General features: G+C 43.8%; 1 protein-coding gene across 2 annotated transcripts in view; it reads right to left on the minus strand.

The window, feature by feature from the left end:
• Positions 1–14061, minus strand: part of PTPN4 (protein tyrosine phosphatase non-receptor type 4) — a 2055941-nt gene that overhangs the window by 413164 nt on the left and 1628716 nt on the right. For both annotated transcript variants that reach the window (XM_069616750.1, XM_069616749.1), the window contains 2 exons: positions 9681–9771; positions 9532–9593 (listed from right to left, as the gene is read on the minus strand). In XM_069616750.1, coding sequence (XP_069472851.1) covers positions 9532–9593; positions 9681–9771 — 153 coding nt within the window. The remainder of the gene's footprint in view (positions 1–9531; positions 9594–9680; positions 9772–14061) is intronic.

Here is a 14061-nt window from a genome sequence, read left to right on the forward strand (position 1 = left end):
TGGGGTCGAGCTTACTACTTCACAGGGTGTTGATTCAGCAGCCGAGCTTTTAAAGACGTTGGAAGAATGAGTCACCCATACATTGGAATTTACTCTGTTGGTCATCATCGCATCTTGAGTTAGCGACCCTTCATTTAATATCATCCAAATATGTCTACTGTCATGATTTGCAATTAGCCTAAGAATATCTACCGCTCGTTCTTGGTCGCAAATTAAAGAGAAGGATTTCAACCAATTACAATATTTCTGTCGGCTTTTTCTTGATTGCCCCAGGTATGCTGCTAGAGGCAGATTTTTTTTAAGGATTTTAGATCTCTGTGCAGTATCTTTTTCGCTTCTCTGACTTTCATACTAAAAGGGTATTTATTGGATTGAGAATTGAATTTGAATCCACATTTCCCAGTTTTGAATCGTGTGAGCAACGGGGCATAGTTTACTTGACTGGATGGGAAGATGTCATTTGAGGAAGCATTTACAATTAACGCTGCTATGACATGCTTGTTAATCCGTAATCTGGTGGCACTTTGATTTATTGCTAAATTCGCAGTGTAACTGACAGATGGCTGCTTATTGTGCATACGCCATATTAACTTGACAGCGTCGTGATCACTACTGGTTAGTTTTATAGTTGTCAGCTGGACTATTCAGTGAATCAGATTTCAAGAAGACCAGATATAGTCCAGGGTTTTATGGCTCTGGTTTATGTGCCATGTGTAGGCGGCAGGGATGTCTCCCCTGGTGTGACCGTTTAACATTATACAATTCCTAATGTCAAGTTCGGTTTTCCACCGTTGACCTCGCTCTAACTTATGGATGAGCTGATTTGCCTCCGAAGTTCTCAATTTCCTGTTGTTGTCAAACCAGGAATAGTTTAAATCGCCGCAGATGATGATGGTAGGATCACTGAATTCAATCATACAGTCATCTATTAGAGAAGAGACCGATTTGATGTACTTCCCTGAAGAAATCATCGCTGGATTCCAATATGTATTTACTATAAGAATCTGTCTGTTCATATTAGAATCAGTTTGAATGCGTTGCAGTGTTGAGCCTTGTACGAACATATTTGGATTAACAGATTTAACCACTTTCCAAATGTTGTTGTTCTTGATCATCGTCAATAGACCAGAGAAAGTGCGACCAGTGTGATTTTTGCCAGCAGCATTCAGGAAAATTGAGTAGCCATCACGAGTTGGTAATTCTCTGAGCCAAGTTTCCTGGAGACAAATCACAAAATTGTTTTCAATCTTTTCACAAGGTTTGTGAAATAAATGCATGAATCCCCGTGTATTCCACGATATCAGTGAGCACAAGTTGCCATGCTGCTTGATGTTTAGCTAATGTCGATTTGCTTGACGGCCTGGCGGAATTGTCGAACTTTTTGGTAGCTCAGATCGATGGCATGCAGCGTTTCTATCATGAAGCTTGTCTTTTATATGGTTCCGTAATTCAAATCTCCTTTGTTCGTTAGACAACTGGGCATCCCAACCGTCTCGAGAACTCGCAGGACGAGTTACCTTAGGATCACACACTGGGGGTAGCTCAAAATCAAAGAACAGCAGTTCATCTTTTGCTTCTCAACGTACATTTTTTCAATGAATTGAGATTTCACATATAAGAAAACCCAGTCTGAACGATTTTCAGAGACATATTCAACAATGCCGATGTCTTCAGATCTTATCGTACACAGCGATATTTCCCCTATTCATATTGACCTCATTCTTTTCCTCGAGTATGCTCTCCAGTTCTAATTTCCAGTGGAAAACAGTTGGAAGGATAGTCCACGTTTGCTATTCGAACACCTTGTTTTTGTAATTGTGCTGAGGTAAGCTTTGGATTTAATTTCAAGATTGAATTTTTATCCTGAGGTTCATATGGCTTACTAGAGACTTTCTGCCTTTTCTCAGGTGAGGGTAAAACTGAGAAAATCTCTTTTTGCCGACTTCTTCTGGATTCAATGTTGCCTTCAGAGGCTGCAACCACAACCCGTGTCGAAGTTTACGATCTACCTGAGATGACAGACGCCTGAATACTGTTATTTGTTGGATCATCAGCAACTGTATTGTTAACAGTACAGACTTCGTCATCTACGGAGTATGTGGAATAATCATATTATTCAGTGAAAGTTGGAGAGTCAGGAGTCACCGTGTTTTCAAACTTGACTCTTGATCTTTTATTCGGGTAGGGCAGGTCACGAAGAGGGAGCTGAGGCAGAATTGTGGTTCCTGTAACAGTTTTCATTTTACTCTGACGCACAGTCTTTGCTGGACGCTCAAACAGCCCAATTTGCGGATGAGTTGTTAGATTCCTTATGAATTTTTTGGAGTTGTTTGAGCAGGACTTTAGGCCAGCATGTGCCCTTCCTTTCCTTGCTGACAAGGGTCTGTTGGGTGGGCCAGAGAGCATGTAATTTCCATTAGAAACTAATGTTTTCGAAGGTCCAAAGAAAATTCCAAAGAATGGCTTGATGCCAATGTTAAGCAATTCAGCAGAGGAGGAATTTCCAGGAATGCGTCCATGTAAAGGTATAGCATCAGCCGGTGCTGGAGCCGAATCTGCGCTTACATTACACATTGGACATTCGTAAAACCACTCAATGCAGGTTTTAACGCAGGGTTGATGATGGAACTGGGGACTATGGGCCTTTCCGCATTTTTTGAAATTGCAACAGTAGGGACAAAATCGTCAGAGAATGAAGAAGCCATCATAGCAGGTGTGTCGCTAAGACCTCCAACTACCGGAAGGCTAAGGCCTCGTAACATCCCTTCTGGGAGGCGTTTGCAGCAAGTGTGTGATGCAGTGAACAAGTTGCTCCAGTCTATACTCACAATTAAACCAATTCCCTCCCCAAACTTCACCCCAACTGGAAGCATCGGGCGCCCAAAACCTATGACCGATTGGTCAAAAAGCCTTCATATAGCTAAATATTGAGAAAGGAAAGAAAGCAGGCCACATAAAACGGGGGTGGGGGCTAGAAGCTCAGCGAGTAATATCAGTCACCCCATCCCTGCCTAACACTTAAAGATATTCTGTTTAACAAAAAAGATTGTTCCACAGGTCCTGCCTGGTACCAAGGATCTTCACCCCACATTCCAGGACACCTGAGCCCGCTCCTCAGGTTTGGCCGGAGCAACAGCTATGGATCGCAATGGCAATGAAGGAGGTGCCCTGTCTCTGGTCCTGGGGGAGTGGTGAGGGTGGGAAGGAGTTCTCGCAGTCATCGGCCCCAGACTCCCATCCACCGTGTACTTCTAGTCAGGGCCAGGTTTCACGGGGATCTGTGAAGAATTGCATTGTGCCGTTAAGGTAAACCTCGAGTTGGGCAGGGAAAAGAGCATATTTAATTCCAAGTGCTTGAAGCTTACTCTTGACTGGGTCAAATGATTGACAAGCTTTCTGCACTTCCCCGGTGTAATCCCGGGAGAAGGCGATTGTTTCCATTGTGTGTGATCACATATGTTATCGGCTCTTTGGAGCGAGCCTTCTGCATCAGGGTATCCAGGCCTCCTAATTGAGAAATGTGGCTATGATGGCTCGCAGCGTGGCACCTGGAGTAGGTACACCGGAGGGCATCCAATGTCCGAAAAGAAATTGGAGACGTGTCTGAGTTTCATAATGAAAGGAGCCCCTAGGGGTCCCTCGTGCTATGGAAACAAGGCAATAACCATACACGAAAAGATGCGCCAGACACGAGGTTCAAATTCCCAATGCTAGGGTTTATTACAAGCAAAAATAGTATCAATTGGCCAATTCTGATCTCACGCCCCGCAACATGAGTTTCCTAGACCTCGAGGGACGCAAGAGAGCGAATTACGTACATCAGTTACATATATACAAAATGCATATCATACAATCAGCAATGTCATGTTTAACACCCCTCTTTATTAAGTTCCTTTGAACTCGGGATGACGATGGACATATCCGACGAGTATGACAATTATGACACTTTCGATATCTATTCTAGTAACAATGTGCAATTAGAAAGTGCGGAGGCATCTTTTAGTTGTTGAACAGAACACGGTGTTTCTGTTCTTGGAAGCAAGCTGCACACGGGGGAAGAGCCACATTCCAAGCTTTGCTATATATGAGGTACTATTCGTGTCCTGGGAGCCGACACGTTCTAAAGGGTTTTGCGAAGGGGGGCCGTAGGAAGAGCATAATTCAAGCCTTTAGCTGTTTTATTCTAACATATTCTACCATCGTACGAGACTGGCTGGCAGCTGTGAAGTGATTAAATGCCCTGCAGCTCTCTCCCAAGGCTACAGAGAGGGAGCGTGGGCATTCCTCTCTGGGCTACTGATGAGTTTCAACGAACTCTTCAGTCCCGCGACCTTGTCCTTTTCATATTCAGACAACAATGTTAACAGTTGAGCAGAGTAAGCAGAATTCACATGAATTACAAGCTGCAAAGCAGTTTTAGACAGAAAGCAATGAGCAATGGTTAACAAGCAAAATGGCGATTATTGCTACATTTAAAATGGCCGCTTGTTGGTCAAGCATAGCAGTTTATATTTCTATAATTCGGTGCATAAAATGGTTGGCCCACGGCCATCAAGTTACGTCTGTCATTCAAATGAAGGGTATTCATTTTTCCAGATTGACAAGAAGGTCTACCAGCCACTTTTCCAGGAAGAATTCCATGCTGGGGCCTTTGGAGGCACCCATTACTGTAGAGGATTAATCTAAAACGGAAGGTATCTCGGATGAGAACCAGAAGGCAAGTAAAAGGGGTAAGAAACCAAATGGAAAACCGAGGAAACGGAGGAAGAGACAAGTGAAAGGATCTAAAGGCTCCTCAAAGAGGGATACCAAGGACCACATGAACCTAAAAAATAAAAAGAGCGTCTACTTGAATGGTGGATCAAAGAATCAGAAAGGAAAGAATCTAGAGGCCCCGATAAAACAAAGTCCGAAAGGATCGGACCAAAAGGCTGGCAAAAAGAAAAATCAAAAAAGTTGGTTGATGAAAAGCTAATGAATGCTAATCCTAAAGGTAATAGTCCACAACTAACATAGGCTACAGTTGGCAGTCAAACAGAACCTGTATTGCCTCCTAGGAAGATCGCCCCGATTTGTCTGAAATCTAAAAAGCAAGTGAAGACCGTCCCTTCAGACAAGAAAGTCGCCCCCATTTTTCTGAAGACTATTCAACCGGGAAAGATTCCCCAGACGTCTGTCGAGACCTTGGTGGATAAAAAGAATACTCTTAAACCTTCTACTGGCTCATCAAGTAAGCAGCAGCAATCTGTTGTGCAAATAGAAGAGCAATCAGTAAGGAACAACAAAGTCCAAAAGAATATGCCTGATGGGGGTAACAAAAATTAAACTAGTAAACAAGTTTCGGCAAGAGTGGGGAACCAGAACCTTCCAAGTTGGAACCACTCTCCTCAAAATCCATACACAGGCCTCACAGTCTTTCTTTCTACTAAATTCAACGTCTCTGGGAAGGGCTTGCCCCTGAATCGTTCAAGGGTATTAAAGAAAATGAATACCATGCTGGCTCTTAAATTCCTCTCAACTAACGATATTCAACAATTGAGCTTTCCTTTCCAGTTTGAGACAAATATGGCAGAGCTTCGCATGTACTCAAAATTGGCCTTTGAAACTATCTTAGGAGCAAAGGAAGATTGGTCATCAAGAAGCTTCCACATTTCAACTGTGCCTCCATGAGTAAACGAAAAAGAAGCCCCATAAGTGGTGAATCGTGTAAAACCATCTACATCACTTCCAGCTATGTGGGAATGTGTTCCTGAAATTATATCTCAAGTCTCTCTGAAGCTGGGAATACTGGAGCCGAAGCTCTAGTTGGAGATGAAGTAAGATGCCTATTTTGGAATTCAAGAGGCTATAACTCTCTCTCTGAACATTCGAAGAAGTGCTATATTTTAGAAAACTTTCATGTGGTCCTAGTCCAAGAAACTTTGGCTTCAGATGTTTTGAATGTAGAATGGCTTTTCCACCTTCCAGCAGATGGCATCGAGGGTCCAAAAGGGCGTGCCAGTGGTGGCCTTCTTACTTTGTGTAGCAATTTGATGTTTGGTGCTTCTAACTTGTTATCTAGTGATGTCAAGGGAATAATGGCGATCAGTGTTGAAAGAAGAGGGGTCGGCCCTGGGGCCAATTGGATCATAATGAATCTATATTGGAACCCCGCTTCTACCCCTCTACTTGAGTTTTTGGGTTGTTTTTCTGACCTCCTAGTGGGATTCTCAGTTCGTTTTCCAGTTGATCATAAAGGGTGATCTTAACTCCCAGTGCCTAAAGACAACAAGGAACAATGTTTCAGAAAAAGAGATGAATGCTAGATGCCATGCTTGGTGTAGCTTTATGTCAGATCAGGAGTTGAGGATGCTCAATGATGATATCCCTAGCAGACATACCTGGCAGAGGGAAAGGGTAGTATCAACGATCGACTGTTTTTACTTCTATTCAAATGTTTGAAAATTGTAGGGAATTTAAAATAACAGAAGGAAACGATTGTTGTATGCTAGAAGCCACTTGCTCTCTTAAGCAAGGAACACAGTCCATATGTTACTCTGAGAAATTGACTGTGAATTCCGCGGTTAATTGGCTGAGGAGGTTTGAGAGAGGACGACGTACTCTTACTAACAAATTAGAATTAGTAACCAATGATTTCACAGATCAACAACTGGGAAAATACTGTGAGCCTTCCCACTTCAGTGAATTTCTATGCGATTTAAATCCTCCCCTCTCTGGCCCTATTGTCTCTAGCCGACAGAATAAATATCATTTTGACTCAATAATCTACCAAAAAAACAAAATTAAAGAGGCGTCAAAGTGCGTTATTAAGGAGAACTGTACAAGACTCTAAAACGCTGGAATTTGAAGTAAGAGGGGGGGAACAAATGTTGAAAGCCGTCTGTGCAAGGAATTCTCGAAACTTTTGGTCGATTGCAGGCTTGACTAAAACATCAGTTGGCCAATCTCAGGACACTGTCATTCAGGAATGCACCTGGATGAACCACTTTTCTGTAGTGTATAGTTCTTTTGATTCTCAGGAACTTAAATTCGAAATAACCTCAAAATGGTCCCCGGTTATATATGTGAGGACATCGAAAAATTAATTTAAAAAATCACCTGCCTCCAGGGCTCCTGGCCCGAGTGGTTTGAGCAACGCAGTTAAACTAAACCCAGAATTGTGGTCCAGAGTCCTAAAGAACTTGTTTGATAAGATCATTCATTCTCACAAAAACTATCCCAGAGTCATGGCGACATTCAATCATAATCCCAATCTACAAAAAAGGTGATCGGTAATTCCCATTGAATTAGCGTCCTACATCGCTCCTTGATGCGGATGGGAAGATCTTCTCGGGTGTTATATTGGGCGAATTACAAAAATGGGCAGAGGGAACTGGCATTATTCCCAAACAGAGGTTTTAGAAGAGGACTCTCCACTACCCTTAGTACTCTAATTCTTAACTGTCTAAGTGCGGAGGCATACACAAAAGGAGCCACCCCCCCATTCGGAGCCTGGGTTGATCTTACCCAGGCATTTGATACTATTAATAGAAATAAACTGTGGCGGAAGTTAAAATCGTGGGGTCTTCCGGATAACATCTTATCTATTTTGATAGAGCAACATGAAAGATCATCACTTAAAAGTCTGCCTCTCCAAATCAGGTCTCCTCTCTCAGTTTATTAAAATAGAAAGGGGGTACGCCAAGGCTGCTTGCTGGCACCCTTTCTCTTCATCTTATACTTGTCTGATCTGATGCAGTGGCTGAAGAAGAGCGGCCTGGTGGGTCCTAAATTGGGCAGCATGAAAATCAATTGGCTAGCATATGCTGACGATATTGTAATTTTAGATCATTCACAAATCGGTCTGCAACGCTTATTGTCTGCATTATCAGAGTATGCCAATGAAAACGACTTACAAATTAATCCAAATAAGTCAAAAATCATGGTATATAAAAACACCCATTAAAGAAGCTAAAATCCTTTGTTTGGCAACTGGACACTTCTTCCATTCCTATGTCCAAAGAGGTCATTTACTTGGGCTCTAAATTAAGAGTCTTTCCCACCAAAGTCGACCTTCTCCAGACCATAAATCTAAAGGTTGTAAATTTGATTGCTCAAATGAAGAAAATTCGCTTTCAATACTGTAAATTCTCCCTGCTCCCTCTTCTCAAATTCTATATCGGAAAGGTGGTCCCAGTGATTACAATTGGAATGGAATGCAATTTGGTGGCTCTTGACGTGGACCGGGGTAAAATAGAAAGTAAAATATGGAACAAAACAAAGGCACTTCTGAATAGTGTCCCCATCTCTGGCTTAAGATTCAAACTGGGCCTGATTTCCCTCAGTGCATGGATGGAGTGGAAATGGGTATCGATTTATAGGCTTATTCTGGTCCCTCCTAAATCCTCATTATATGAGGAAGTTGCCATTGCCTTAGATAATTCTACATCTATATTTCAGAATAAGTTGAGACTTCGATGTAATGAGATGATGGCTGCGACCGATAACATCGACACTCTAATCTCAAATCCGATGAAAGTGAAGGAGGCTCTCCATCGTATGGACTAGATTAGGACCACAGGTAAAATAAGGCTGTCCAAACTTTCATCATCGCCATCGGTAATTGATAAACCTAGGTCAACTGTCCCTAAATATCTAAGGGAATTTAAGGACTCAGTGGTATAGATGAATTTTTTGAGAAGACTTAATCTGCTCCCAACTCTGGAAATACTGCATGTCTGATATAGTGATGTCTATGTGACAAATGTCTGTGATAAATGTGATGCAAATGTTACACAATCCATTCGCCATTTGTTGATGAATTGCTCGGGAACTTGCCACCTCAGAGTATTGAAATTTCAAAGGTTTGTTTGTTCCTTACTCACTTCTCTCGAATACATTCTGTGATAGGTTGATTTCGGGAATAGAAATCTTTCTTACTCTGGAGGTGGGCGCTTTGTTAAAGGAGCTTAATCTGATTGTCAATAAGGGAGATATAAATCCTAGTTTTTGACAAATGAATGTTAAATGACTCTTTCCACTGAAGTAATAGGTTGGCACATGATTCTCTTCTTTTTATTCCTTTTTTTGTTTTTATGAATTTTTATCTTTTGTATGAATCAGTTAATTCATGTTTTAATGCCACGATCTCGAAATATCGAAATATTATTTTATCTTTTGATCTGTGTAAAAAGTCATGTTCTTTCTTTGGCTAATGCACAATCAATAAAAAAATCAAAATAAAAAAGTTACAAAGCAAGCAAACCACACCCATCACCCCATGGTGGTTTTATGGCTCCGAAGCTTTCAGGAAAAGGTGCTGTATGATTCCCTCGCCCAGGGTAAACCTATTGTGGTCTGTGGAGAAAGGAGGATATGAAGAAAAGTAGTTTTCACATGTTTAAACCATTGGCTGCTGGTCTAATTTGTGTTTTTGCCTTTGGAAAGTCAAGAAACATTTGTAAGCATATAATGATATCATTCTAAATGTGTTTCTAAGGTAACATGGTAATCAATGAATAAGTGTGACAGTTAAAACCATGAAATACTCACATTTAGGTAATTTGCATTTATGTAATCATCATTACTCTTTAAGATCACCCGTGTCGCATCATCTGAAAAAAGAAAAAGGCAATTCCATTGTTGTTTGCAAATCTAGCTAGTAAACCTAACATTGTAACATTTATTTTCGGTATACTTACAAGGTGAAATATCTCGGTATCTATTTTTGGAAATGTTCTGAGGTAATTTGGCACAAGACATTGTCATCCCAGGCTTTTTCCTGTACAATTGCTGCAAGAAAATAATATTTATTACCCAATAAAAAAGTTAATTACTGTGCATGTCTACAAAACAAGAGTAGATGCCCAATTAACGCACTAATGAAAATAAATGTTACGCCTATTTGACACTAAGAATAGCTACTTGCACACTGATCATCCATGTACAGACAGATCAGCCAAACTGGTCCCAAAAGCATAGCGCATCTCTAGCTATGAACACCACGAGACGTGCTTCTCAAACTAAAAACCACTGCAACAGACTAACTGCAAGGCCCCCATGAAGACTGTGTCCCTGCTAATGTCGCTATCACACCACCTCAACTAGCAGGGCACCCCCTTAGCCAACAGTTCAAGGGGATATGCAAGCAACATTCATCCTGCCATACATGGTCATACGTGACGCTTTATGTCAGTGATGCAAATGACTCCACAGTCCAAGCAAGGCACAACTCCCACACAAACCATTTGCATGCACATCAATCAAGGCAGAAAACCTCCATACTGCTAGCCACATGAGGTAGGCCCCCCTGGAGCCCTAGCACCCTATGATACGGGTATCCGGTAATATCCCCATATATATGGTCGCCGGGAAAAGGCAGTGACGACTTTATATATGGTGCCTGTATGTGAACAAGCTGCGAGTAGGCGGCGAAACGCAGTGTACCGTGCACTTTTTAATCTGGCAGATGCCTAATAAAACTGGATAATGAACTTAACCCTACACTGCATTGGTTTTTGACTTGAGGAAGCAACTGACATCAGCGGTTTGTGTGTTGCCGCGAGTGCCATCCCTCCCTGGGAGAACTGGTAATTCTTTTTCCCGGCTTTTGCAAATATATATATAGGGTCATGGGGAGTAGGGGTTGAGGGGGTGTCCCCACATGTTCAAAGTGATAATGTCCCTGCAAACCATGGCCATTTTTTTACAACATTTTTGGCAGACATTTTTGCAGGGACATTATCACCTGGAACCATGATACGATGGTATACACAACACTACATAATAACACAACGTACATATGTTCATCAAGGTATTAATGCACACTCATGTCTCCCAACAGGCACACAAGACACCGAGGACCCCTTGGAAGGTATCAGTACCTCCGGCACAACTGCACCATGTTTCAGCCAGGAAGGGGAGTGTCCACAAAAAACCCCAATCAAAGGGCACAATATCAACCACCTCCATGGGCACTGGCAAAGCAGCTATAATTGTACCACCTACTCTGGCACATGACAGAGGCTACTGCACCACACACAACAGAGGCAACTCTCACCAGTACTGGGGATTGAGGAGGCCAACACACCCGGGCCAAATGCTGACGACATCCAGGCACGGGCCCCATCCCACTGCAGCTGCTGCCACTGTGCAACCACTGTATGCCTCCAGCGAATCTAGTCCTGCTGCTTCATGACACAGAAAACCATAGGGAGCAAGCAGGCCAGGCATCCGGCAATGAGGAAATGGGCCCCCAACTACCTCCTGGGCCAGTGCAGGACCCAACGCTGCATGCCATATGGGGGCGCCTCAACAGGATTGAGCAACAACAGGTGGAAATGCATTATATCGGCAAGGAGCAATTGGGCTATTCACAGCGATGCAATTCAACGGGACTCCAGGCTGGTGGCCACTTCCCTTGACTGTCTGTGCCAGCATGCAGTTGGGTCAACTACCAGCAACATCCTCGTCAGAGTGAGGGAGCTGGCAGAACAAATCTCAGCCTACCAGGACAGTGAGGCTACGTTCTGTGTCGGCCACCCCAACAGAGGGATCAGCGGTCAGCATGCCGCCAAAGAGCTCCCAGTGGCGCACGACTCGTGCTTGTTAGGCAGAAACCTGTGCAGTTCCCTTAGGGACCACTGCAAAAGGCTTAAGACTACAGGTGTTGGCAGTAAACCCAATTGGTAGCAGTCTGTACCACCCAGATTTACCTGGTAGCTGTCACGATGCCCGCTCCCGGGGAGCCGGCTCGGGCTCTGCGTCCCCCAAAGCGGACATCAAGTCCCCGGGGAAGGTCCCAGCAACCCCTTATAGGGGCCCTTTGGACAGCGTCCTGGCGTCTATGGCGCCAGGCTCATAGAAAACATCAGTCCTGGCGCCAAAGGCGCCAGGCTCATTATGAAAGTGTTTGGGTGCACTTACCTGATGCAGACCATGCTGCAGAACCCCGGCCTCCTTGAGGCCTGAAAGGAACTACTTTACCTGTGGGACTCATTTACCACCCGGGCGTGGTCGGGGAAGGATACATACCTGATTGGAGGAAGGACACATTCTAGGAACTTCTTCAAAGGCTATTTAAACCACACCCGATCAGCCACACGTGCTTCGCGTTGTTCTGCATCTAGCAGCTGGACGCTCACCGTGTCTGCTCCTGCATCTTGACTTCTGCCACACCTGCCAGCATCCTGAATCGCCTGCAAAGGAAGGGAACAAGAGAACAGAAGAAGGAAAAGGCCTCACCTGCTAAATCTGCATCCCAGAGACATTTCGCCGACAATCCTGAAAAAGAAGACATTTATTTTTAAAAGCACATCGCATCGATCGCTGCAGCGCCGCATTCTACTCACCTTTACAGGGCGCCTCCATGTTCAGCAGCGACCATCCGGATTCGCAGTTGCGCCCCCGCGCCTAGGGAGAAAAAGACAAGAACAAAGGTGAGAGAAAGAAGGGAAAAGGGAAGCTAAAACTCCATGTCAAGACTTACCTGTTGGGTCATTCCCTTTTCATTTCGGGTCCGCGCCGCATCCAGGCATTTTCGGAGCCCGGCCCCTAAGGGGAAAAAAGACATCAGCGTCAATGAGTGAATGAAAAGACATTACCAAAACACTCATTAAAGACTCACCTGATTTCCACAAGGATTTCACCGCTTATCCTCGGGTCGGGGCCTGTTCCCCGGCATTCCGTACCCCGGCCCCTATGGGGAAAAAGACACTAGCATTAGAACATTAATGCATGGACACAAGGGGAACCACTTATAGAAAAACTTACCTGGAAGCCAAGCAAGTTTGGTTCTCTCCCATCCGAAAATCCAGTGACGTAACTGGATACCAACGCGCCCCTGCATCAGAAGCAGGATGGAGAGCTCGTCCTTCCAGACCCTAAGAAGGATACTTCTGCGAGTCAGACAAGCCAGATCTGGGGCCCGGTCCAGTCCATCTTCCGAACCCTGCGCATCACCTTAGACGAGGTCACAGCAGTGCGAACCAGGCCAGCGCCCCCGTGGGAGTCAGGTGAGCGTTACAGTAGCTGTGACTGAGCAGCCAGACTTCTCTCAAGAAGAGTTAGACAGTTTATAGAGTATACAAGATAGGTACGAAAATACAGTAGCACAAGCAAACACTGACCAGAGCTTTGGTATCAAAGTATATAATTATTTATTTAAAGACACACTTATAGAAACACTCTAGCACTATTATTGTAAGCAAGTTCAAAACACAGTCACTATTAATATATATATACACATCCCTTATTCTTTATTAGACAAGTCTTAGTTACCACCACTTATTTACAGACAGAGGTGAGCGCTTAACTAAAGATGGCACTCCAATAAGTTATCAAAAAAGGGAGGGAAAAGGCAGAAATTAGAAAAGCACACAACACAATACTTTAAGAGCACCCAGCAAGGCAGGAAAGTCAAAGTCTACTAGTGAGCAAAAAGTTCAGAGGCCAGGCTCCCTCTTGGAGAGAACAGAACACCAATGCGCCCAAGATCACACAGTTTAAGAGGCTTTGAAAAAGTCTTGCAGAGAGTTCAAAAAGAAATTAGTTCAGCTCAGAAAAGTTCAGTTAGCCAGCCTAGGGTCAGCCCAGGTGGTAAGTCGAGGATTTAGTAGTCACCCCGTACAGACCGTTGCAAGGGAGGCTAGGCGGACACAATACCTTTAAGATGGAGAGGATCCTCCAGTGGGGGCAGTTGGTCCTGGCAGCGGGTGCAAGTCACGGGCCTTTGTCAAGAATATCCGTGAGGTCATCTTGTTGGAAAGATTCTGAAGGTGCAGACCACCCCATGAACTCTGTGATCCTGGCCATTAAGGCTCTATAGGGGGTTTCAGCATGCTCCCCCGGGTCTGGCCTAGCAATCTCCACCTCAGGGGAAGTGTCTAACCCACTTGCCTCATGTAAGGAATCATGAAGATCCTTTAACCTGCGTTCTTCAGAGGAAATTTCCTCTCTAATTGGGGTTACAGGTCCCTGCAACTGAAATGTGTCTTCCTGTTCAGACAATTCACCCTCTTCCAAAATTGAGGACATAGTTCTCAATTGTTCTGAACTCATAAAGGGAGTAAATCCCATTTCCAA

The sequence above is a fragment of the Ambystoma mexicanum genome, chromosome 9, assembly GCF_040938575.1.
Source record: "Ambystoma mexicanum isolate Mex_15411 chromosome 9, UKY_AmexF1_1, whole genome shotgun sequence".
Lineage (NCBI taxonomy): Eukaryota > Metazoa > Chordata > Amphibia > Caudata > Ambystomatidae > Ambystoma > Ambystoma mexicanum.